At 35.1% G+C, this 27,604-nt stretch overlaps 1 protein-coding gene across 1 annotated transcript in view; it reads right to left on the bottom strand.

Annotated features, from left to right (window-relative positions):
• The window catches only part of ATPsyndelta (ATP synthase, delta subunit), a 70,991-nt gene that overhangs the window by 31,864 nt on the left and 11,523 nt on the right, over positions 1-27,604 (bottom strand). The window contains exon 2 of the mRNA XM_090414660.1: positions 8,212-8,365. Within this exon, the coding sequence (XP_090270786.1) occupies positions 8,212-8,365 (154 nt within the window). The remainder of the gene's footprint in view (positions 1-8,211; positions 8,366-27,604) is intronic.

The following is a 27,604-nucleotide window of genomic DNA, read 5'->3' as shown; positions in this document are numbered from 1 at the left end:
TAGTGATAGCCTTGGGCCAGCTATCTCTGATTGGGTACCAGTGGAGATTGAACTGCCTCCAAAAAGTTAGATAGGGCTAAAAATGGCCTCGCCTACTCCCTGTATATATGGGAATAAAAAGGCGTTAACTGATTTTTTTTTTTTTTTTTTTTTTGAATTTTTGGAATCTCAAAAAGATACGGAAAAATTTCCAGTAATAATGAATGAAGAATAGAATCAAGATTTATTTTTCTTGTGTGACATTTTGGGTCACTTGAATGACCTTAACTTACAGCTTCAAGGTAAAAATAAGTTGGTTTTTCAGTTAATGTCACTTATAAAGGCATTCAAAATGAAATTAAGTTTGTTTGAAAATCAACTTGCTAAGGGGGATATGTTACATTTCTTAACTTGTCGACAGAATATTCCATCAGAATATCATTCAATGGTGGGGGAGAAATATAAGAAGCACATATCACTTCTAAGTGAGGAGTTTCAGAAAAGAATGCCATTGAGTAATAAAGATGAAGTCTGCATAAAAGTGATTGAGGATCCATTTTCTGTCGAAGCAGGAAATCTACCTGTTGAACTCCAGATGGAAATTATTGATCTCCAGTGTTCTGAAAACTATCGGGTCAAGCATAGGGAGAGTACTTTACAAGAGTTTTATTCTATTCTGGATCAGGATAAATTTAAGTTTGTTGGATACTGCCTACCAGGTATTTTGTATGTTTGGAAGCACATATACTTGTGAACAAACATATTCGGTCATGAACTAGAACAAAACCAAACAGCGTTCATCTTTAAGTGATATCATTTAGAGGCCATATTAAGAACGGCCACTTCAAACATGACACCAAACTTTGATAAAATAGTGGCAACAAAGCAATACAATGTGTCACATTGTGACATTCTGAATGTCACAATGTAACATTCAGTCACTGATATTTCACTGAGAATAAGTGTGATATTCTCAGTGAAATTATTAGTAAACTTTGTGTTTATGTTTAAGTGGTTTTTATTGAGAAATTTTGCAGCTATATATGTTTGTAAATAATTTTGATTATAATTTTAATTGTAACTGTCTAAAAAATTTAAATACGCATATTAATTAGTATTTACTTTAGACCTACTTACAAATTTACTTCAGTTTAGTTGCAGTGGACTAGTCTAATATTTCTGAAGTGATCTGGCCCTTGGTCAGGTGGTTCAAGTTTGGTTTGGCCCTCAAAGACAATCAAGTTGTGTAGGCCTGATGTAGTGATTAAAAATTCATCAATTACTGAATAAAAATAAATCTTCCTATGTATTATTAGAAGTTAGCTGCATCTGTCGATCTCCAACAACAATACTAGAATATGTGATATGTGATATTATCTATTGTTGATAAGACAGTAGAGCTGCAGAAAAAAAAGGAAAAAAAAAGTTAAGTAATAAACTTAGGATTCATGAAAGGGTGGATAAATTCCAATGCTGATCAGACATTATTTATTCATATCTTATATTTGCATAATGCGTGTGTGTATATACATGTATAACTGAAAACTGAAATGAGTTCGAATTACACTTATTACTATGTAAAAAGTGTAACTATTCACCAGTTACATTTTAATAAAAGAAAATTCTTAGAACATGAAGCAATATATATATATATATATATATATATAATGGATATGTGGGAAATTACAAAGCAGATGGCTATAATAAGCTGAGGAGTCAGCTTTCAGCAGAGCATTGGCATTAGAATTTGGAGGAGGAGAGATGTTTGTGGTGCATGGGCGGTGGCCAAGGGATTTTTGTACAAAGAGGTAAATGTCTACCTACCCAGAGTCAGAAGGATAAATCAGGTAGGAGTCAGATGGATGTATAGCATCATTACGCAAGAGTTGTAGGAAATGAAAGAGTTGTAGAGGGAATATAAAGAAAAAAGGTGATCAGCATGTCATGAGCAGTACAAAGAACAGTGACCTGTATGGTAAGGAAAGCCAAAGCTAATTATGAAAGAAAGCCAGCTGATGAGGCCGAAAAACCCTAAGGAGCTCTTTCGTTATGTGGAAAGTAAAAGGAAGAATGACTATGGGAAGATGACTTTAAAAGGTGCTGATGGTGGAGGAGACAAAACCAAACTAAATAGCTGAATTACTGAATGAGCATTTTGCTGAGGTGTACCATCCAGGTGATAACATTGCAATATCTGATGTGACATTGACTGATAGGAGAACAGAGATTGAAGAAATGCAGGTGCTTAAAATATTGCAGAATCTTAATACAAACACAGCCATGGAATTAGACGGCATATCAGCCCATGTTTTATGAGAATGCAAGGGAATTATCAGTTCCTTGGACCAAGCTATTTAATTTAAGCCTCAGTATTGGGAAAGTGCCAATGGAGTGGTAAGAGAGTAAAATAGTCCCATTACAGAAAGGAGGTTCCAAGACAGAAGTGACAAATTATTGGCCAATCAGCATCTCAGGAGTGGTTGTTAAGGTAGTGGAAAAATTGATGAAAGACAAAATTCAGGACTGGGTAGATAGGAATATGATATTCTATAAGGGACAACATGAAGGGTAGGTCATGCCTTAGTAATTTGCTTACTTTTTATAATAGAGTGACAATGAAGATGGATAAGGGAAATGGTTACATAGTGATATTGGAGCTGGATAATGGAAATGGCTACTCAGTAATATTGGCAAGATTCCACATAGAACTCTTACATTAAATTGGAGCAAATGAGGATGGATATAAATTCTGGTTATTGGGATTAAAGGATGGCTAATGGACATATATCAAAGAGTGGTTTGTGGAGGAGTTGAGTTCAGGAGAAAGCAGGTGGCTAGTGGTGTACTACAGGTCTCAGTACCTGGTCCTTTGTTTAATTTGTATATCAATGATACAGGAAATATTCACTTGTTTGCTGATGATGCTAAATTGGGAAGCACAATGGTAAATGAATCCTTTCCTTCATGCTTACACGGTGATCAGAATACATCATGAAAATTATGGAAACAACTACAGTGGTAGAGGAAAACTTTAGTTTCATATATACCAAAATAAACACTCAACGTTTCGACCTTCACATTAAGGTCATCATCTGGAGTATATACATATATATAAAAAAAACATGCTGCACTACAATCTACATGGCATGCTAAAGTTACTGACCAACTGTTACAACTTTTGGCCTGACCTCTGGTGAGAATTCTGATGAAGTAATTTGATGTAATTATTTTTTGATGAAGTTTTATGAAGAACTTAATTAATAGTATTTTTGCTATAGCTATTATTTATAAATGTACTGCTAATAATTTTCAATTTTTGTTTAAGAGCTTGTTTGTTAGAGCAAATTGTTATAGCTCTTTTTGAGGGTGTTAATGATTCCAAATGTTTGTGAAGGGTGGTGATATGAGCTAGCATATATATATATTGGCTGGCATGTGTAGGTTTGCGGTAAACAGTGAAGGATAGACAGCCTGAGGGAAGACGTGTGGCTACTGTATCTCCAGGAAATGGAGTGAATTCTGATTTTCAATTTCAATAGTAAATTGTATACACTCATGTTGTTTGTTCAGGTGGCTAAGGAATGTGTTTAGCGTTTGGCGACCATGTGGCCAGATAATGAAAACATCGTCAACGTATCTAAGCCAAACTGTAGGTTTTAGAGTAAAGGAATCAAGAGCATGTTGCTCAAAAGCTTACATATAAAAGTTAGCAATTGAGGGGGGGATAGAGGTGAGCCCATGGCCGTACCTTCTTTTTCTAAGTAAAATTTATTTTGCCACACAAAGTAACAGGAACATAGTACTTGGACAAAGAGAGCCAATTCTTCTCCTACAGAGCAAATTTCCACATGTCAGGTGGAAATTTGCTCTGTAGGAGAAGAATTGTGTCACTAATTGGGACATTTGTGAAAAGGGCAGAAACATCAAACTGACTAATAAATCATCTTTGCTGAGTGTTATGTTTTTAATTTTGTTTATAAAGTGTTGTGTGTTCTTTATATAGGAGGGGGAATGACCCACCAACTCCTTGAGTTGATGCTAATTTCTTGGCTAGGTGATAATTAGGGCTGTCCATTCCCTCAACTATCGGCCGAAGCGGAACATTATGTTAGTGTACCTTGGGAACACCACATATTCTGGAAGAAAGGACGTAATGGGGTATAAGTTTTAACAGTGTCTGATGGCCAAGAAGTGACAGACTTAGTAATTTCATAGATTTTTTCTTTATCCTGTTCGGATTATAGTTCACAAGCTGATAGGTGCTATTATTAATGACTAGTTGATTGAACACATGTTGAATAAAAAGAAACCCATATGTAGCATTCTTACAAAAACAGAACTAGCAGCAATCAAGTCATTAAAAGCTAATCAAGATATAATTATAACAAAATCGGACAAAGATAATGCAATGGTCATCCATGACAGATCAACTTACATCTATCAGATGAATCAACTAGTCTTCAATAACAGCAGCTATCAGCTTGTGAACTATAATCCGATGAACAGGATAAAGAAACTATTCATTTTGGCCACTATCCATACCAGTTGGTTGTAATTTATATGTATACTGATATAAGTAATTTTTTTTTTAAATTTATTATTTATTAATTTTTTCCTTTTTGTAAACATGCTGCTCTCCAGCTTAATTTAATTTGGTAACCTAATAGATAACAATGATAGGACTCTAGCTTTGATGTAGTAAGGTTTTTTTGTTTAGTTTTTTCCCACCAGAGGTCAGGCAAATAGTTGAAGGTTGGTCAGTAACTTTAGCATGCCGTGCAGATTGTAGTGCAACTTGTTTCTTTGTACATGTGTATACTACAGATGATGACCTTAATGTGAAGGTCGAAACGTCAAGTGTTTATTTTGGTTTATATTAAACTAAAGTTTTACTCCAACACGGCAGTTGTTTCCATAATTTTCATTATGTATAATGGTAAATGAAGGTGATGCAGAGATCTGCAAGACTGGACAAAGGTAAATGGCTGCCAGTTTAATGTGGCCAAGTGTAACGTGATTCACTTTGGAAAGAGATCAGAAGCAGTGTACTATCTTGATGGAACTGAACTGCAGAAAGCTGATGAGACCAGGTGTTTCGGGAGTGATTGTGGACAGGGATTTGAAGTCTAGAGGGCATATTGCAAAAGTAAACAAAACAGTGCCTCAGATTATGCGGTTGTAGAAGAAAGCACTAACAAACAGGGATAGAGAGAGAGATCATTGTTCCCCTGTATAAGGCTACATGCAGACTACTGTACACATATCCAGATGAAGAAGTGATTGAGAAGATCGAGAGGCAAGCAACAAAGACTGTGATAGGTCTATTGTATGTACCCTATGAGAATAGATTGAAGGCCTGTGAGCTTTAAAAACTAGCTAATAGGTGAAAAAGTGGAGACATAAGTTGATAGAAGCATATAAGTTGTTAAAAGGTTTTATAAGATTGATATCGAAGGCTTTTCAGTACACAGCAGGAAGAGAGAGAGAATATGGGGTCCCAGCAGAAATCGTGTAACAATGTGGCTAGTGTAAAAACTCGATGTTACGAAAATTAATAAACTCTCTAGTACATCGATTTTTACTGTAGTCCTTATCTATGTTTTGTATGTTTAAACTTTGTATAAAAATCAAAATAAGCCCAAAGGGAATTAACTCGCTCATTGTTTAAGAGCAGAAGTAGGATGTTTGAAACCAAGGGTAGTGTCTGTAAGTCGGCAGTTCCTTTTGAAACGTATTTACGAGTCCTGTAGCAGGTGTCTTTCAAGGTCAGTATTGAAAAGGGACGGCCTCCATCAGTCGGAAAGTCCCGTAGGCCATGCAGCCGGATTAAGGACATCAAAGGGGAAGAATAGGATTTGTCGGCGAAAGTTCGAGAACCGCCAGTCACGTGCTGTTGTACAGGGTTCTCGTAACTACGCGCAAGACATGTACGAGGACATTTGGGGTCCAATAAACGTAACCCAAAGTGCAGGGGTAGTGAGAATATAAGGCTTGGAATTTTGTTGAGAAGGGTTTCCTGTTTTCATCTTGTGTGATCTGTCCACAAGAGGTCGAGAAGGAGAGGTGTCAATTAGTTCCGGAGAGGATAGATGGGAGTCCGTCCACGAAGGGAGTTTCCAGTCCGAAGCCAAGGATAAACCAGAGGTTACAGTCTAAGGGGAAATCTTGCACTATTGGTTCAAGCCTTGCCGCTCTGTTTGAGTACGTGCATGCCCACGAACCTAGACAGTTCCTCGCCAGTCAGTTCAAGACGCCAGAGGAAACCTATCCATTATCCCGATGGCTGATGCGATCCCGCAATAGTGCCCTGTGACTCCTATCAAGGAAAAGAAGAAACACGGAAAGGAGAAGAAACCCCTGAAGCCCGGAAAAGAAAAGCAAAAGAAACAAGGAGGGAAGACGTATCAGAGACAGTCAGAGACCCACCTGAGTCTTAATGTGCTTAAATCATAAACACAAAATTATTTTATGTTTATGATTTAAGAGAATTCCCCTTAAGGAACTGCTGAACTATTTAATATAGAAAGATAGTGGTTTAAGGTACATGAATCGCTTGTAGATTTGTATAAAAATTATTACTGAGTTTAACGTGAGTTTAGTTAATTTCCCTAAGAACAATTGGGCTAATTAAGATCTCCTTTGATTAATGTGTGTTAATTTAATTGCTTATTATCACATCATAGAGCTGTTTTAATCAAAGGGAATGAAACATGCCAATGTGATTATCAATCAATTAACTAAGTCTGTAAGATGAGAATCTAAGAGTCATATAATGTGTGTGTGGTGCATGGTTGATGACTAATTACGATTGTTACTGCGCACCTAGAAATTTCTTGTTCTGTGTGAATAATATTTAGTATTTGTGATATAGAATGTATTATCTGAGATTTAATTAGAGCAAAAAATAAGAGAGTTCACTAAGTATTACATTTGAGTAATTATTCGAGATTAATGAATTTCTTGTGTGAATGAAGTTTTGAATTCATGTATTGTTGTGGTAACTATTAGATATCAGTAATTAAATTTTGTTTATATATTAGTACATAATGGTTTGGTCTCATTTTCATGTCTTTTGCAATGCACTGATTCAAAAATACAAATCGAACCTAAGCGGGAAACACTGATATAAATAGTAAGTGAGAAAAGGCCCAATATTGCAAAGCAAATTGATAACTTGGGGATGATAAAGAGATTTTGTTGCGAAAGATTTAATAACCTACTGGAAGTGCTATATTTCTTGCGCCATATTGAGGCATGGATGGCACAGTCATAAAATCTAAATAAATATTTCCACTGCTCTCGGGTAGAAGGAGTATAAAATACAGAAGGTAGGAATCTAGAATATAAAAAGGGGAACGTATAAAATTAAGTGATGATATATTACACTGTCGCAGCATCACCTGGATATATATATATATGTCAAAAGCATCCCAGGATAATAATAGAAACAAAGTAACAGAAAATAACCTCATACTTTTACACTAGCATGGGTGTCAGGACTAGATTTTTTGCTTGGAGGGTGGTGAATGGGTTGCCAGAGGTGGCTGTAAGTGCTTCATCAGTGAATGAATTTAAGGAGAGGTATGATAAGTGTTGTGTGAATAATGGCTCTCCTGCAATGTCTTCTGACTCCATGAAGATGCCTGTATAATAATAATAATAAATATCACAATCAAATATAGCATTTCCTTAATTATTGTTTTCTAATATATAATAAAAACAAACACAATAGTTCCTCCTCTGCAGAGTAGACCTGGTTACAATTGAAGAACCGTCACATTATGTGGAACATCCAGCGATATAACAAGTACAAAAATGCCTTAGGACACAGTGTTTTCTATTGTCTTGCCAGATGGTTAGGGTGGCAGTGAGAGAGTTCCAACTGCCCCAACATGAAGGTGTTAAATCACTATTATTTATAATCTATATGGACCACAGTATTTAAAAAAAAAAAAGTGATATTAAACTTCATATCAAAGAAGGAATATTACACTTAGTTTTCTCATCTCTGCAGTAGACAACAACATATTTATTAATAGAACAAAATAATATTAAATTACTATAAACATTTTAATAAGAAAACCAAAATAAGTACAACAAATAAAAGTATATAAATAAACGTAGAATACAAGTTAAAAATACCGACAACCCAATCCTTTAAATTTTCAAAGCAAAGCTCAGCTTTTTAAGACAGAGTTTGATTCAGATTGTCATGTTTCCATTTTTACTCACCAAAGTATTTTTGGTTGCTCCCATCCTCCTGGTATACTGTGACTACACCAGGTTTAAGAACAGCAAGCACTGGAACATGATTAGGTAATATACCAAAGTTTCCACTGTATGATGGAACATCAACTTGCTTTACATTGACTTTATTAAAAAATACCTAAAATATACAAATAATAAATATGTAAGCAAATCACATTCTTAATTGTTACTAAACTGCAGGATATAAAACAGAAGTCTAATAAACAATGCTGTTTCTAAATTTCATCACAGATAAGACACTGTCACTCTAAGTACTCTAAATGTTTTACCAACTTTTTTTTTCCAACAGTATAGTATATATAATCAAAAAGGAAATGTTTTTATAATGCATCTCTAAAAAAGGATATGTACAAGACTGTGACAAATTGTTTCTCCGATACTATGCATTTAATTTCTTTTCAACGCTAATTGAAAAAGACGTTATGAAAAATGAAATACTTTATTTTGCAAGACAAACCTAAACATGCCAATTCCTCTTGCAACTGTTTGATATTCACGTTTTTTTCTAACTGCATTTTAGGTTGTCATACTCTAAGTAGAGGCATCATCGATAAATAGTATGCTGAAAGATACAGAGGAAGGAAATTTTTATTATTTCCTACTTCTGTTCAGTCAGTGAATTCACTGCACCAGATCTATCCATTCCATGCTCAACAACAGTTATCATACTTTACCATGAATTCTTTGCATATGCACTTCTACTCTCCTGAAACACATTCAAGTTTGCCTGCCATCCATGCAAAATATTTCCTATCACTCCAATGCTCAAAACCTCCTCAGAGCTTCGAGGGATAACATTTTGTTCTCTCATCATCTACTGCCCCATGCAATTATCTCCCTTCAATTATTATCAAGGCGGTATTCATGGGTGTGTGAACTGTGCGGCAACACAGGGCCCCGCAAAGCGCAAAAAATTAAAAAAATAAAATCAATTTTTTTTTTTTTAGATTATTATATAAATTAATATTGTAATTATTATATAAAAAATATTATTATATAGAAAATATATGTATATAATTTTACAACCAACTATTGTTGTTATAGTAAGCGAAATAAGATCGTAGCGTTAGAGCGGTAGTATTTGAAACTACTCTAAAATATATAACAATATCGTACAACATAGTGTTAAAGAGGGAAAAGTGCATTTTAAAACAGATGTTTTTAATAATTTTAAGGAGTTTTTTGATTTTAGTTTACGATTTTATGAACAAGTAAGTATATACACGTACTGTCATGGCAAATTTTTTATGTGACATTACTTGCAAAACATCTTAAAAAATATATTTTGTACACTGGTTTTAGGTTATCTGACATCAGAATTTTTCTTCAATAGAAGTTTTCAATCTATATTAGATTTATTTATTTTCTAATATAATCTATTTTAGAAATATTTTATTTATCAGGTAAGTAATTTTGTTTTAATTTATTAACTTATTTTATAATTAAATCTATCGTATTTAATTCTAGATTATGACTAGTAGTGAGAGAGATTATTATGGAAGAAAATACCCAAGTGGGCATGAAAAACGAAAGCGAAAACAAGAAAAATGAGGAACGTCAAAGAAATTCACTATTTAAATTTATGAAGTTGAACTCATATAGTTGTTCAGATATATCAGTTGATAACGGGAGTTCTGAAATACTCAAAGGAAGAAGAGAACATGAGACGTTTGGTCAAACAATGAGTATTGAAGATCCTAAAACTGAGACACCAGAGGAAGGTGAACTATTTACTATTGATGATCCAGCAACATGGTCAAAAATTTGAAGAACGCAACAATAACACAAATTGTACAATGTGGTCCACCATCTCCTCCAACTTAAAATGATTTTCCAAAAGATGACAACAAGAGGTGTTTTTCCACAGCTCACTATGTCAGGACAACTGCAAACGGAGAGAAGCAAAACAGAACATGGCTTGTATATTCAAACTCTTCCAACTCTATTTTTTGTTTTTGTTGCAAATTATTTTCTTCTGATGATAATTTTTTATCTAATAATGGCTTTTCTGACTGTCAACATGTAAGTGAAAGATTAAAGTCGCACGAACAAAATCCAGTGCACATGAAATGCACTGGATTTCGTTCTTGGACACAAATGGAATGTAATTTAAAAAATCACAATACAATTGATCAGGCAAATCAAAATGTCATAAAATTTGAAGCAGAACAGTTAAGATATGTATTAAGATGAATAGTAGCAGCAATTCTTTATTTATCTGAACATAATTTAGCTTCTGATACTTTGTACACAGCCCATAATGGTAATTTTTTTGGAATCATAGAATCAACTGCAGAATTTGATCCACTTTTTAAAAGATCATTTAATGCAATGTTCGGAAAAAAAAATTATAAGTGAGAAACAAAATTCGTATCTATCACTCATTGTGCAAAATGAATTAATTGTTGATATGGGAACCAAAAGTTAACAAAATATTGTAAATATGATACGACAGGCAAAGTACTGTTCAATAATTCTTGATTGTACTCCTGATGTTAGTCATCAGTAGCAAATTTCAGTAATTTTTAGATTTTTACATATATTTGAAGCAGATATTGAAATTCGTGAACACCTTTTTACATTTTTAACAACTAATGACACTACTGGTAAAAGGTATATATGAAAATATAAAATCACTTTTGAATAAATTAAATCTTAAATTGTCAGATTGTAGAGGGCAAGGGTATGATAACGGAACGAATATGAAAGGAGTATATAAGGGAATCCGTGCTTACATCTTAAATGAAAACGAAAAGGCATTTTATACTCCTTGCTTCTGTCATAATTTAAATTTGATTTTAGGGGATGTCACAAAATCATCAATTATAGCAATAAAATTTTTTAATGTTACACAAAAAATATATACATTATTTGCTGCCTCAACTTCACGTTGGGACATATTAAAGAAATCTGTTAAACAATTAACTTCAAAACTGTTATGTGATACGAGATGGAATGTAGAATAGAATCAGTTAGAGCTGTATGTTTTCAAATTCCAGAATTTTTAAATGCCCTAAAAGAATTATTTAAAACTGCATCAGATAATACTATCAAAGTAAAAGTGGTTTCAATATATAAACAAATAGATTCATACTAAGCCTTGTAATTTGATATGAGCTTTTGTCAAAAGTTAATTTTGTAAGTAAAGTATTACAAAATGCAAAATTTCCCATAGACGTAGCAACTAAGCATATTAAAGACTTTGTGCAGTACTTTGAAGGGCAGAGAATATCAGGATTTGATATCAGGATTGTATGTGATAGCTGTTTTGAGATTGCTAAAGAACTGTCAAATCTATTAGAAATAGAAATTAAATTTAAAGAAAGTCGAGTACTTCGAAGAAAAGCATTTTATGATTATGAAACCCCCGATGAATCACACATAGGTGATAACAAAGATAATTTTAGGATAAATTTTTTTTTTGTAATTTTAGATACTGCTCTACAATATGTCAAAAAAAGATTTGAATTGTATGAAATTCACCAAAAATCATTTGGATTTCTTTATGATATGAAATTAATAAGAAAAATGACAGAAAATGAATTAAAATTTTGCTGCAAACAGCAAAAATTAAATACAGATATTGATGAATCTGAATTTTACAATGAATTAATTATTTTTAGAAATATTGTTCCAGAAGATGCACCCATTAATATTTTAAAATTCATAATTGCAAATAATTTTTCGGATATTTATCCAAATATTACTGCGACATTTAAAATATTGACCGGTCCAGTTATGGTCACATCAGCAGAAAGGTCATTTTCCAAATTAAAATTAATAAAAACCTATTTGCGATCTTCTATGTCTCAAGAACGTTTTACATCCTTGGCAATAATATCTATAGAGCATGAAATTGCAAAAAATTTGAATTTTGATAGCGTTATAAATGATTTTATTGATAAGCACATTAGGTTAAATAAAATTTAATATATTAAGATTTCTATTAAATCTTATAAGTTGTTATACATATTTCATTCTTTATAGTAAAAATGGATTTTTTTTCATATTTTTATATTATTATTTATATTATTAAATAAATCATTGTTCTGGTGTATTTATATGATAATGTGTATTTACATAATAAAATAATATATCATGTACAAATTTTAACTAATTTTTTCCCTTTACTTAAATTAATGCTAAAGAGCATACTTGTTTATTTATGTGCATAAATATTTTTCATATTTGATTTAATTAATTAATTAACAAGATATTCTTCCATTTAAAATTTCCATAAATGTTACTAACTTTCAGGGGCCTTGCTTTTCCATTTTGCACAGGGTCCCACAAAATGTAGAAACGGCCCTGATTATTATTAACATTCTTACAAGAGGCAACAGGGATTCACCAACTCACTGAGGGAGTTGGTGAATTCCTGTTCACATATTCACACATGATACTTTCCCTTGAATTCATTCAAACTATCTCCCTCACAACCCCCAAAGGCAAGGTAAGCCATTCCAATCATACATCTCCATGAGAGAAAAATCTAATTCTAACTCCTTCATTGACTGCATACCCTCTCATCCTCACCTCACCCACCCTCCATAAAATGAAAAGCTCCATCTACTGGTGTCCTGTATGACACTTTCAGAAACTTGTAGGCCTCTATCACATCGCCATTCTTTTGCATGTCTGCAAGCATCTGTAGTCCAATCTCTCCCCATAATCTACATTCCAGAGTCCAAATATCATCTTTAACACTCTCCTTCGCACCCTCTCCACTGTATCTGCATCACCTTGCCAGGAGTCTGTGCATAATAGTCCACAAGGTCATATCAAAACCTCATAAAGAGGCAAAACAACTTCCTGGCAAAATAACATGCCAGTGTTCATTTCAGCATTGCAATTATCCTCTAAGTTGTATTTCCAATATATGCTATATGACAGAGCTTCTTAAACTGTGGGTCTCAACCCCAAATGGGGTTGCGTAAATGAATGTGGGTGTCATGAAAAATTTGGCAACAGTAAAAGGTTTCTGAATGCGCAACGATCAAAAATTAATTCAGATTTGAAGCTATTGTTTGTAATTCTTTATGTAAATGGTAAATTATATGGATACCAAAGAATTGTTTTAAAATAAATTTCTTTATGATTCATTATCAATAAATGTTTGATTTGTATACCTATATACCCGAGGTCGCGCAAATATTTCTCGGACAAAATGGAGTCGCATAAAAATTTCTCGGGTGAAAAGGGATCACGAGTGGAAAAAATTTAAGAAGTGCTGCTATATGACACCTGAACTTCAACTTCCTATCTTCTAAAACTACAAGATCCCTAACCTGGTCAGTTTCTTCTAGCATAATCCTGCCAATATAATATGCTGTTGGATATCTCATTACACCAAACTGCATAAGTTTACATTTACTAACATTCGACTGGCAGCATTTTCAAATGCCCACAATTCCAGCTTATTCAAATCATTCTGCCAGTATTTTATGTCATTTGCATTCCTAATTAGCCTACCTATATTTGATTCATCCAAAAATAGCATTTGTCTCTGGTCAAAACCATCCCAATGTCATTAATGTAAAGATTGAATAATGGTCCAAAGACTGATCCCTGAGGTTCACCACTACAGGCAGACACTTGTCACCTTAAACATCAATGATGTAAACATACACCACTTTTTGATATCAATCAATCAGTCATCCTCTCATTCAGACTAGTAGTTTATAATCCAATCCCATATCTTCCAATTTATGCAACAGCCTTCTACACTGAAACTCAACGGTCATGTTATTAAATATTAGCAAGTTACTGAAACATGACCTTCCCATAGTAAGTCCATGCTCTTTGCTGCAAAGTATACATTCACTGTCAACCCAATTTTGTATGTGATCTCTTACCAACTTTTCCAAACTCATCACCACCACTCCAGCAATACTGGTACATCAATAGTTAGATACTTCAATCTTTGCACCATTCTTGTGCAAAGGGATCTAAAGTCATGCTGTGACAGAGCACATGTAATAAATAAGTACAATATAGGTCTAAAAATCTGTATATAAAAACAAATAAAACATTTATTAGAAGTACAACAGCTAATAAATAAGTAAACCAGCATAAACAGACAAAAATCGGTGTACAAAAAGAGATGTAAAAGATGTATATAAAACAGATCTAAAAATAAGTATTAAAATCCATTAAACATTCATAAAAACCAGGTTTTTAAAAACATATATACAATAAACTAATAAAAACTAATGCATCTTTAATTTATATGAGATAGTAAATATTAATACTCTGTAAAAATTTAAAAACCAGGGTGACACTCAATGAATCATAAAATCTGAAAAGTGTACAAGGACAGATTATGAAAGTGACTAAAATAATGATTGGCAAAATGAGGGCAGTTGATTAAAATATGACAGATGGATAATCCGGTAACAAAACTCACACAAAGGCATGTCATCACCCCATCCCTCAATAGATGTGTGTAAAATGACTGCGACCTAAGCAGAGCCAAGCAAGACCACCTTTCTGTTTATGGACCCTGAGTAGACTAGACCACAACAATTTAATTTTAGGCTTCATTTAGTACAGTGATGGCGAACCTATGACACGCGTGTCAGCACTGACACACCTTGGATGTTGAAAAATATTGGTATTCTGATGAAAACACTAATTTCAGTAATTTCAGTTTATTAAATTAATTGTATAATATGAATTCATAGATTGTATATCAATGTCCTATTAAATAAATAACCTAATATGATAGGTATAAGTCACCATCTATGATTAAGTAGTTAAATTTATAATGCATGTATGCAAGTATCACATCAACAACATCAATATTTAAAAAAAAAAGATGTTTGACACACCTGGGTAAAAAGGTTCGCCATCACTGATTTAGTATAACTTATTAATCTCTGTATTCCAAGATGACTCCTGCTGTGATAGACATTTGTGTCTGATAATCTGCTGGTAATCAAGTGTATAGTATGGACTTATGGTGGATGCATGAGAAACGACCAGCTGCAGTATCATCAGCCTCATTTCCCTTGATCCCAGAATATTTCTGTAGCTTTAGATTTTTTTACTGTATTAAGAGTGGGAGGCGGTTGAGAAGTGGTTGCATGAGGCAATGGTTAATTGTATACCTAGAGTCCGAATAATAAATCAAGTAGGAGTTAAATGGATGAATAACACCATTGAGTTTGAGCTGCAAAAAAAGAAACAACTGTGGAGGGAATTTAAGGAGAAAAGTGACCGGCAGGCACATGAACAGTATAAAGTGCAGGCCAGAAGGTTAACGAGTGTGGTAAGAAAAGCAAAAGCGGATTATGAAAGAACATTAGCCATGCAGGCTAAAGAGAATCCCAAACAGTTTTTTCGATATGTTGCAAGTAAAAGAAAAAATGTATATGGCAGAATGATTTTAAAGAATGCCGATGGTAGGGAGGTAACCGAATCAGTTGATATAGTGGAATTACTGAGCGAGCACTTTGCAAGAGTATATCATCCAGGTGGTGACATTGCAGGAATGAACCAATAGCTTATACGGGAATTGTGGTGAATGAAGTGAAGGTGAATAGTCTATTACAAAACCTCAATGTCAATACATCTGTGAGATTGGATGGTATACCAGCTCGTGTCGTACGTGAAGTGGCTAAAGAATTGTCAGTGTCCTTGACCATTTTGTTTAATTTGAGTCTTGGGTCTGGGTTAGTACCGAGGGGATAGAAAGAGGGGAAAATAGTTCCACTGCATAAAGGAGGTTCCAAGACTGCTGTTGTAAATTACCGACTGATCAGCATATCAGGAATCGTTGTCAAGGTCTTGAAGAAAATAGTCAACAGGAAAATACAGGATTGGATAGATGAAAATGGGATACTGTATAGGAGACAGCATGGTTTTGTGAAGAGTAGATCATGCCTCAGTAACTTGCTCACGTTTTATAACACAGTAACAGCTGAACTGGATAAGAGTAATGGGCTTACAGTGATTCTATTGGACCTTGCTAAGGCCTTTGACAGGATACCACATGGAATTCTAATCAGTAAACTGCAGCATATGGGGATGGATATAGGGTTGGTGAGATGGATAGGAGGGTGGTGGATGGAGAGATATCAGAGAGTGGTTTATTCAGCTGTAGAGTCCAAAAGAAAGGCAGTGACTAGTGGTGTGCTGCAAGATTCTGTTCTTGGACCACTACAGTTCAATTTGTTCATTAACGATATAGGAAAGGATCTGAGAGGAAGTGTTCATTTGTTTGCTGATGATGCAAAGTTGGGTAAAACAATAGTGAGTGCACAGGATGTTAAAATTTTGCAAGATGATTTGGATAGTTTGGAGGACTAGGCTAAGGAGAATGGATGTCAATTTAATGTGGCAAAGTGTAAGGTTATGCATTTTGGGGTGAAAAGATTAGCAGCAGTATATCGCATTGGTGAAACTGTACTAAAGGAGATTGATGAGGCCAGGGATTTGGGAGTGTTGGTGGATAGGGAGATGAAGTTTAGGGGGCACATTGCAAAAGTGGCTAAACCAGCTCATCAAATCACTTGGTTGCTGAAAAATACTTTTTAACAAGCAGAGACAAACAGGTCATTGTTCCTCTGTATCGAGCCTTGATAAGACCCCATCTAGACTACTGTGCCCAGATTTGGTCACCTAGGTTTCTTCTTAATGGGGAGGATGTGGAGAGGATCCGGAGGCAAGTGACCAAGATGATAGCAGGTCTATGGAATGAACCTTATGAGAACAGGTTGAAGATTTGTGGGTTGCAGAAATTGGTTGATAGGTGGGAAAGGGGTGATGTGATTGAGACATTCAAATTACTGAAGGGTTTCTATAAGATTAATTCAGAAGATATTTTTGAGAATAGGACTGGTGGTGGGAGGACTAGGAAGCTGGGCAAGAATGTGGTTAGCAAGGGTGTTAGAGCTATTTTTTTACTTGGAGTGGTGAATGAGTGGAATAAGCTGCCAGAGTCTGTTGTGGGTGCCATGACTGTGAATGAGTTCAAGGTGAGGTATGATAGATACTGTGTGAATGTTGAATACCGTATTTTCCGGTGTATAAGACGCACTTTTTTACCTTAAAAATTCATCTTAAAAATGGGGTGCGTCTTATATAATAAAGGTAAAGATTGATATTTCCCCATAGATTTTAGTGATGGAAAAAAACAGGCGACATTCATATTCTTCAAGTTACAAATTGCAGGTTGCAAAATATGTGGAAGAACATGGGAATAGGGAAGCTGAAAGACATTTTGGACCTCTGCCTACAGAAAATCATACTTTAAAGTTTAGGTTTTTTCCAGAAAATTGTATTAAATTTCTTGGGTGCGTCTTATACACCGGAAAATAAGGTACTTGCTCTTGACATGACGTTAGGGCCTCCCTCGATGAGTCTATCGACTCCTTGGAGTTGCCCGTAATAATAATAATAAGAAGAAGAAGAAGAAGAGAACTTGGTGAGTCAGTTTGTATTAATCCTTTGGTAGCAATGCAGTCTGATGTATTTTAATGCAAACTCTATTGCATACAGCTCAGCTGTAATCCCAATCTATTGGGATTTGTGTTCGATATAATGCAGTCTTTCAAGACAGCAGAAAATCCTACTAGATGATCCTCTGATTTTGAACAGACTGTGTAGATAAGCACAAAATCAGAGTATTCTCTTCAGCATGCTTGCACTGCTGGTAGACAATAGGAGGGTGGAAAATTTCGGTAATCTACAGAAAGAAAAGCTGCATGGTAGTATATAAGAGTACCACAGTGGTAGTGTTTAGTGACTACATTGTCTACCCTAATATCTAGAACTTGTAAGAGACCTTTTATTTGCAAATCAAAGTGTCATGTGGCAGTCCAATAGGTTATACAGGTTCTCCCATTGTGGACAAAAAATATTAAAGGTGGCTCATTTTCCCCCCAGTATACAAAGTGCAACATGCTTCAATTGAAGCTCTGATGGCTGGATGATAAATAGGGTCCAGCCAATGTAGGGTACTTTCTCTGGCAGAAGCATAGACTTGGGACCCATAATCAAGTTCTGATCAAGTGAATGATACAGATGGAGCAAAAAAACACCTGTCTGCACCTCAAGAGGTAGAAGATACGATGCAATGGATGTTCACTGCTTTACGATGCTTGTCTCATAACTAACGTAGAGCAGAAAACTGAATTTACTGTGAAATATGAGTCTCGAGAACTTAGCTTCTGGTGCAACTGGGATTAATGTTAGTCCTGATCTGAGATGTGGTTGAAGATGAAGACAATGTCTGTAGCAAGAGTGCACAGAAATTGTCTTCTGCTGTCAAAATCTGAACTCGTTTACAAGTGCCCTATTTTGAGAGATGGTAAATGGCTTGCCGCAGCTGTCTTTCTATGACTCTCATATTACATGAATGACAGAAGATAGAGAGGTAATTCACAAAGAAGGCATTATGTTGGAAGAACTTCTGTTATCGAGTAGACCTAGATTTCAAAAAAGCATGACACTTAAATCTGAATCTTGGGACTCCCTCCTCTTGGTTATATGAAGGGGAAAGAGAGAGCAGCTCCCATTGAGACTTGGAAAATTGGGTTAAATAAGATCTGGATAAAAAGAGGAAGATTCCCTCTGAGTCTAAAATTGTGTAAGTCTTTCAGCATTCCAAATTGCCAAGCAGGATCATATGCCTTTTCCATATCAAAGAAAACCGGCACTAGATGCTCACATTTTAGGAAGGCATCACGAATGGATGCCTCTAGCTGGACTAGATACTCATAGTAGAATGATATTTTCAGAAGTCAGATTGTGTTCTGGATAAAAAGGTTGTTTCTCTCGCGAAACCATGGAAGAAGAGAGTTCACCATTTTTTTCCAGAATCTTGCAAAAGCAGCCTAGTCAGAGCAATGGGGACAGTAGTCATTTGGGGATTTCAGATCCTTCAGTGGCTCAGAAAAAAGACAATAATAATTGCCTTTTTTTCCTGAGAAAGTAGAACAGCTGATCCATGGATGATGGTGACAGATGTTTTACCATCTCGTAATGGATATTATATGGTCCAACAGCAGTTGAACACGCTTAAGCAAAGCAGCTTTCATTTCTTCTTTAGTGAATGGCCCCTGTATTCTTCGGTGCAGTTTAAAAAAAAAATGGATTTGTTGTTTTTCTGCTTTTCTTTTTTGGGCAAGTTCTTGGATTTAAATCCCTCATTGGAATGGGGATAAGATGATGCTGATGTTTTAGCAAAAATCTACCCAAGTATGTCAGCAATCATTGTTAGATCAGAAACTGTGCATCCATTGTGTTCAAGGATAGAGAGCTGGCAGGTGGTATATCTGCCTTTCATTTTCTGAATTTTGTTCCAGATTTCATTTGTGTCACTTGTTCTTGCTATGGAGGATGTATATTGGAACCAGGATTCCTTTTGACTCTCAACAACAGATGTGTCTGGCTCAAGCTCAGGAAAGTTCGAAGGCAATGAGGTTTACTGTTGTGAGGTAGCTTCAGAAAATACCCCAAGCTTTCTTCTGAGGCTTTTTTTGGCTGCTGTGCAATTGTCTTTCCATCATGGCTTAGGGAAATAAGGAAACTGACTAGATGTTTTAGGAATTGCAGTATGGCAGCTTGTATAATACTCTTATTGTGTAGAATTTATGGAGACAAAAACACTCGTGCTGGAGTAATTACTATACTTACAATTAAGCGAATAACACTCAACGTTTTCATCATCAGAAAAACATACATATGCACAGGACAGAAGCTACATGACACTATACAAAAGTAAGTTAAATCTAAATAATTTGTTAATCGTTTACATCAGCCTGACCACTGGCTGGTGTAAATGGTTAAAAGAAAAAAAAAATGTTGTGTGTGTATATATATACAGTTACACCCCAAGTTACGTAACACCAAGTTACGTAACACGTGACTTACTTAAATTCGCAGTTATGTAATAAATCTACTAATGCATATGAACACGTTTGCAGCTTTGCAGGTGCGTCTTTGACAGCCTTATTGCAGTACAGTAGTAGATGTCTCGCACGGTTAGCTCAGTCACTTGTTATCACTGCTAGTTTCGTTGTTTTTTTACCCTTAAAATGGAATGCAAATGCAAAACCGAACGCGTTGGTAATAAATCTAAAAAACAAAGGTCTGCAATTACTTTAGAAGAAAAGGTGAAAATAATTCGTACGTATGAAGGCAGGAAAATGCTATCAACAATAGCTCAGGAAATAAATTGACCTATTTCGACAGTAAATATAACTCAGATGATCCCAACTACTCTCAGCCTTCAACATCGAAAAGGATAAAACTTCAGACAGAACAGCATTCCTTAGAACAGCCAACTTAGCCGTCACAAGACAATTTTTTTATTTGAAAAGTGAATATTTCAGTTTGTTTTTATATTCTTTTATATTATATATTTTTCATACTTTCATATTTACAGTATGTATATTATTCAAATACAATTGATAAATTTTTTTATAATTGAATTTTTTTTAATCACCCTAACAATGAAAAATATTAAAAATAGAAAATCTGATTTCAGATATTTTCCATTTTTAATATTTTAATATATTTTATATATATTATGTATATATTTTATATATATATATATATTATGTATATATTTTAATATATTTTATAATATTTTAATATATTTAATATATAATGGCTATATTTAATATTTTAATATAGCAATTCAACATTTTATTGTATGTATATCATTTACGTAACTCAGGGTGTAACTGCATATATAATTACTTCTTTAATAAAAACAATTTTTAAATACATAACAAGTATAATAATATGCAGTTGATTAAAAAAAATTATAGTGGAACTACACTAACCACATCGCTAACGTCCTCTTATTTTAAGGATTAAGGGTTGTTTAAGATGGAGTCAGAGATGTGTTTGATATAGTTCCACTGTAATTTTTTTTTATTCATTTGTGTATTACACTAATTATGTATATTAAAATTTTTATTTATGTTAATTGAAAGAAGTAGTTTATTTTTATTTTTTTCACCAGAGGTTAGGCTAGTGTAAACAATTAAAGCATTTAGATTTAGCTAACTTTTGTGTAGTGTTCCATGTGTCCTGTGCATATGTATGGTATCCTAATAATGATGACCTTGATATCAAGGTCGAAATGTTCAGTGTTATTTGCTTAATTGTAAGTAAAGTAATTACTCCAACACGAGTGTTTTTGTCTCCATAAATTCTACTCAACGAATGCTGACCACCATGCAATCCTGAAAGAAAGAAAGAATTGTGTGATACTTAGTCACATAATTCACTGCATTACTGATGGAAGATCTAACCATTTCTCAACAACTCAAAAGAGTTGTTGAGCATACTCTCAACAACTCTTCTTCTGACATTTGTTTAAGCGGTGCCCCACAGTATTGTGTTCACTTAAATTCTCCATTAAATACATAAGGAGGATGATAAATGCTATACAATGTCATCAAGGTCATCTTGAGTGACATCTGTAGCAGGAGGAGTGCAAGTGCAGCATACCATTATTATTATTACATAACACCTCCAGGGAGTCCAAAGACTCATCGAGGGAGGGCACCTACTCTACAACTCTCTGTCTCCACCAACTGCAACTACCTTCATCATCTACACCAACGCCATCTACTGCTGACCACTACCACTAGTGTTTTCACAGACAATCACAACCATCCATGCCCACGGCAGTTGAACCTGCAGCCTTTTGGCTGGAGTGCAGATATGCTAGTCACTCGGCCAACCAGGCCAGCAACTTTTTCCATATTCATTTGAATGGGACTTGCTGGAAGGGGGGGGATATGGTTGCCCAAAAGGATGGCGACTCCTCCATGAGTGGTCCATTTCATCTGTTCTTAAGAATGATGATAGTATTTTGTAATGCTGGATCATCTCTCAGCTTTAGGTATGACCCCTGCATGCAGAAATATATCGGTTTATACTACTGCAAGAGAACTTTGATTTTATCGATGCTCTGACAGAATCCATGATAATTACTTTGTATAAATGTTTTTATTATTTCATTTGCTGGTATCATCTGGCTTCCAGTGTTGAGTAATTTTGTTTTCATTAATCTTGGAGTTTTTTTTTTTCTTTTTAGAGGATTGATAATGGCCAGTACCCATTAATGACTCCCACTTGAGGGTGTAACTGCACTCTCTCTAGTGTCTTAGAGGGAGTATTAATTTGACAAATTATTTTATCATCTTCAGGGGAAATGGAAGAGAGATATCTGTGCCATCTGCTGATCGTCCATGTATTAAAGGGTTTTGAAAGATGTCTTTGACCCTCTGTGGTGCACATTCCATTATCTTTTTTATTTGTGTATTTTCATGTAACGGAATCATCTTTGACATATCCTCAAAAGTGAGCCCAGATTAATTTTTTTCCTTGATTTGCTTAAAGGAGATGGTGAGCAAATTACATTATTCAGGGATGTTGTAATTGTGAGAAGTGGGATCAACATACAGGTTTGGATCCCTGATGACACTGTCTTTACTGCTGCTTTATCGAAGTTAAGAAGGTTTACTAGATGTTGCTGCCACTTTTGTAGTATACTGCCTCTATGCCTCCAGATGAGTGACACATTCCTGTTTTTATGTTTTGTATCTCCTCATCCTTCCATTTTTGGCACATACTCTGGATAAGCTGGATTGTCTCCCTCATAATTGGTGTTTTGCTCTTGCAATCCTTATTTTCATGGTCTTTACTGCAGCATCAAGCACAGATGACAGAGCCACAATAGACACTTTCAGAATGACCACACGTCTGAAATTTAAAGCAGCACAAAGGGTTTGGGATGTACAGCCTTAAGGAGTAGTTGAGATAGCATGCTTTGACAGATGTTGGTGATTTGGTGTGATGAATATAAGGATGATGTTCCTGATAGAACCAAGTGACCATCCCTAAGTATGAGTATTCTCCTCATGGCTGTCACTCTCTCATTTCAGAGCAAATCTCTTCATTTGGTATGTTGAGGCAATTTCACTCTGATATTATGCTTCTGGAAAAGATTATAGTGTGAGTAGTAACCATAATTGGTATCCCCCCCCCACACACACACACAAAAAAAAAAAAAAAAGATGCTGCACAAAGTAACTGTTCTGATTGCATCTTATGCTGCTACAATAAGTATATCTCCTGAACAGATTTTGGAAATCCTGCCAACCCTTCCAAATCCTTGTGGATGAAGAAGGGTGACATTTTTCCAATAGGATGTTAGCATGTTGAATGTATTATCAAGAAAAGGGATGTATATTGAAAGAAGTTTCTGATGTTTTCTGCTTCTTATCTTGATTCTCTGTAGTGTTTTTATGGTCTCGTGACATGGTTGGGTCTTGTGGAGGGCAAATGATAAACAAAAAGATGAAGAAATCTTCATTCTTGCAAGGAGTACCAGAGCTCTTTGCACACACACCACAGAGCCACAAATGGATACCTACTCTTCACATTTGCCATTCAATTTGCATTTTCTCAGAACAATGGGATGGCTGAAAAAGGAGACAATCCTGTTAAAAATGGGATGTCTGGTCACCCTAAGCTAAGGTGTTTCAAAAGCTAAAGGATAATGGACAGAACAGAGAACAGCAGTTGCATTGCCAATGGCAGGCCCCCATGCCACATCAATGATTGTTCCCCAGATAAGAAAATATTGTGGAATGCCTGATCATGGAACCACAGGAAGATTGGCAGTGTTTCCCAGGCCAATTGCAATTCAATGTATTCACTTCTGCATGGTTCTCCACAAATAAGCATCCAGTCAAACTACCCATGCTTATGTCTAATCATTGATGGCAATATCTATGGTTTGCATCCGAGAGATGTCATAAAACTGAAGACCAAAGGGGGAAAAAGTTGCCTTTTCTGATGAATCTTGTTTCTGGCTATGCTGGTATGGAGGGCTATTCAAAAAACCTTGTAAGAGAAACAACCTGATAGCATGGTCCAACAGAAACAGATAGGCAAGCATTATGAAATTATGAATGTTTTCCTGGGAATCTCTTGAGGTGGAAATCCACAGATAGACTGACTGTATTATGAAAGCCACAATGTAGCTATCCATCGTGTCCCCCCCCCAAACATTTTGTCTCCCAAAATGGACAGCTATGTCTTCTAGCAGAATAATGTGCCATGCCATGTTGACAGTATCATTTGGGAGTAGTCTGCTAAACAGGACAGTGAATTTCAGATGTTACCATAGCCAGCAATTTTCAATGGATTTCAATTCATAGAATTCTGGGATTATGTGGATCAAGAGATTCTGTGTTTGAATTCTCCACCTCAAACATTAGCAAATCTACAGAAAGCAATCCCGATAAGGAAGTACAGCATATCTCCTACAAAATTCAACTGTAGTAGAAGTTCTGATAACAAGATGGTAGACTATAAACTATTTGGATGGTGGTCATAATATTTTGAATGGGGAGTGAAAGAGTCTCATTGAGTGAAGAGTTTCATGCTCAATAAATTTTTCAATTCATGACCAGACAAGAGGAAACAAAGGGTTACCCCTGGAAGTTGCATAAAAGTGTGGTTGGCAAGGGTGCAGACTAAATTTTTTGCTTGGAGAGTGGAAAATAAGTGGAATATGCTGCCAAAGCAATTGTGAGTACTTTGTCTGAACGACTTGAAGGGGAGATAGGAGATATATTCATTCTGTCTGCGGGCCTACTAACAATGAATCAATGGAGAGTCATCATTGGAAATGTTATCATTATTAATAAATAATAACAATTTCCTTCCTTTCTTCATTTTTTCATTATAAATCTATTAGAAATCTTCATTTCTAATAAGATTCTGCTATCTGTCTACTATCCTTTTTTTTTTTTTAATCAGAATATCCCTACCTATGGTCTCCAATCTTTAATAAACTTTTATTTCTGAATCTAACTCTCAAATTACTAAGTTAAAATTAGTTTGAATACTGTCTTGTATACAACTAGTTAGTTTTGGGCTATTTCTCTCTTCATCATGAACAGCTTTTCCACTGCTGGACAAATGCCTCTCCATGCATCTTCCATTTTAGCTGGTCTTGTGCATCTCTCCACCATAAATGTCCACAACATCTTGTTATTTCAATCTTATTTCTCTCTTATTTCATATAAATTTATTCAACTGACTTCCCACCATACCAACTCAACTTATTCTGTTGTGTATTTCCATATTCCATTTGTCATCTTCGATAAACAATATGCCTGAACAGCTGAAATATTTCACTTGTTCCACTGTCTCATTCTCTCAACAAATTAAAATTAGTTTGAATACTGTCTTGTATAAAACTAGTTAGTTTTGACTAAGTTCTCTCTTCATCATCAACAGCTTTCTTCAGTCACTGCTCGACAAATGCCTCACCATGCTTCTTCCATTTTAGCTGGTCTTGTGCATCTCTCTCTACCATAAATGTCCAAAACATCTTGTTATTTCAATCTTATTTCTCTCTTATTTCATATAAATTATTCAAATGACTTCCCACCATACCAACTCAGCTTATTCTGTTGTCTATTTCCATATTTCCTTTTTCGATAAACAACACACCTGAACAGCTGAAATATCTCACTTGTTCCATTGCCTCATTCTCTCAACTCTTCTTCCAATGAAAAATTAAGTCACATTATAATTAGAAAATGAAGGCAAACTAACCTTTCGTCTTAATATTCAAATCTCAAGCATACCAGGAAACAGAATTTCATTCAAAATTTACCAAAAGCCCATGCACACAAGATGCATAGGCATTTCATGCATCCATTTTCATGCCTCACCTTGTCACTATTCACCACAAAAAATTAGATATAACTAATACCTTAAAAAAGAGCAGTTTTCATTTTAAAAGATGAAATCAGACAGAAAAATAACGTTTCAACTCAGCCAATTCAAGAAGTGCTATCCAAAAAATATTTTCTAATCCTCCTCTACAGCAAAATCCTGATGTTTTACATTATAGACTCTGTTTCCCTTCTCAATAAATTCTCTCCATCAAAATTGCTTGCTTACTCAAGTCATATCAGAATTACTCATTTACTCCCACAAACCATACGTGGCCTCTTTCTATTTCCAAAAGAGTGTAACACCTTCTGTAAGCATCCAGCTGTTTACAGAATTGCTCATTCTTATGGTCTACCTTACATAGATCAGACTTGCAGAGGTTTTGAAATAAAAAAGAAGAACATCTCAACAGAAGAGAAGGAAACTCTGAACTTGTTTATTCCTCCAAGACAATTCAAGTCACAAAATGGAATAAGCCACCACTCTATCTTAAAGAAAACTTCTGGTCAAATCATATCAAATAATCACTACCATCATTCTCTCACATGCCTCCCTCAACTAAAACAAAAAACTCATCTTAAGTGATGCCTGAAAGTCATTAATTAGATCTCTTAAAATAACTCCACCTTTTCAAATAATAATCTCTAAACAATCCTAGAATATGCACATCACTGGCTCCTCATTCTTCAATTGTTAATACTCAAATGGTACACCCAAGTTTTTTTTTTCTTTAATTTGCACTTTTTATTATTATTAACAACAATATCCAGGGTCAAGGACTCATCCAGGAAGGTCATACTTCACCCACAACACCTGGCATACTTCTCTTAAACTTATTCAGGCTGGATGTACTCATCACTTCAAAAGACAAGCTGTTCTACCCACTCACTCTACTCTGCAAGAGAAAAAATCTACCTCATCCCTAAAAAGAGGTGAGGTAAATTTGAACTGCATACAAACTCAAATTCCATTGATCCCTGATTACAAAATATTTCATCAACTAGTATATCCCACAACACTCTTTCAGAAGTGTATAGGTCTCCATCATAACACATCACCTTCTTCTGTTTACAATTGTGTACAATCCACAAACTCTCAATTCATCCTCAATCTACTTTTCATAATCCTAATATTATCTTTGTAACTTTAACTCCACTGCAGCCTTTCATCCCTTTGAAACTCAGGAGACCAAATATCACACAAAAGTTCAGGTGAAGAGGTATAATGACTCAGTGGCGCACTCAGGATTTAATCTTGGAGGGGGCCGATCAATCAAGATTTAATCTTGGGGGGGGGGGTGAGTCGAGTAGACGATTTGAGAATACACACTGTGCATTGCATATGAGCTATGGCTGAGCATCTGCACTGATCGCCAGTACATAATACCAGTTATCTCCCCTGGCCCTGCTCGGACAAACGAAGTAGCTCCTGAGCACTACTTCATTCGCCTTGCGTTTATAGCGGCCAGGATTCCTGAGAGTTATAAGGTATTCCCACCTTATGTGACCGCTAATTCATAAGTAGCAGAGAAATAGAAGACACGACACAACATAAATTTAAAAAAAAAAGAAAAAAAATTTTATTTAGGAAAAGATTTTTCTAGTGATTTTCCTTTTTCTTTTGGAGGGGGCCAGGG

Source organism: Typopeltis vanoorti, chromosome 25, assembly GCF_054136105.1.
Source record: "Typopeltis vanoorti isolate ZY-2024b chromosome 25, IOZ_Tvanoo_1.0, whole genome shotgun sequence".
NCBI classification, from domain to species: domain Eukaryota; kingdom Metazoa; phylum Arthropoda; class Arachnida; order Uropygi; family Thelyphonidae; genus Typopeltis; species Typopeltis vanoorti.
Note: the sequence above shows the minus strand (reverse complement) of the source record. Positions and strands in the feature narration are given on the sequence as shown.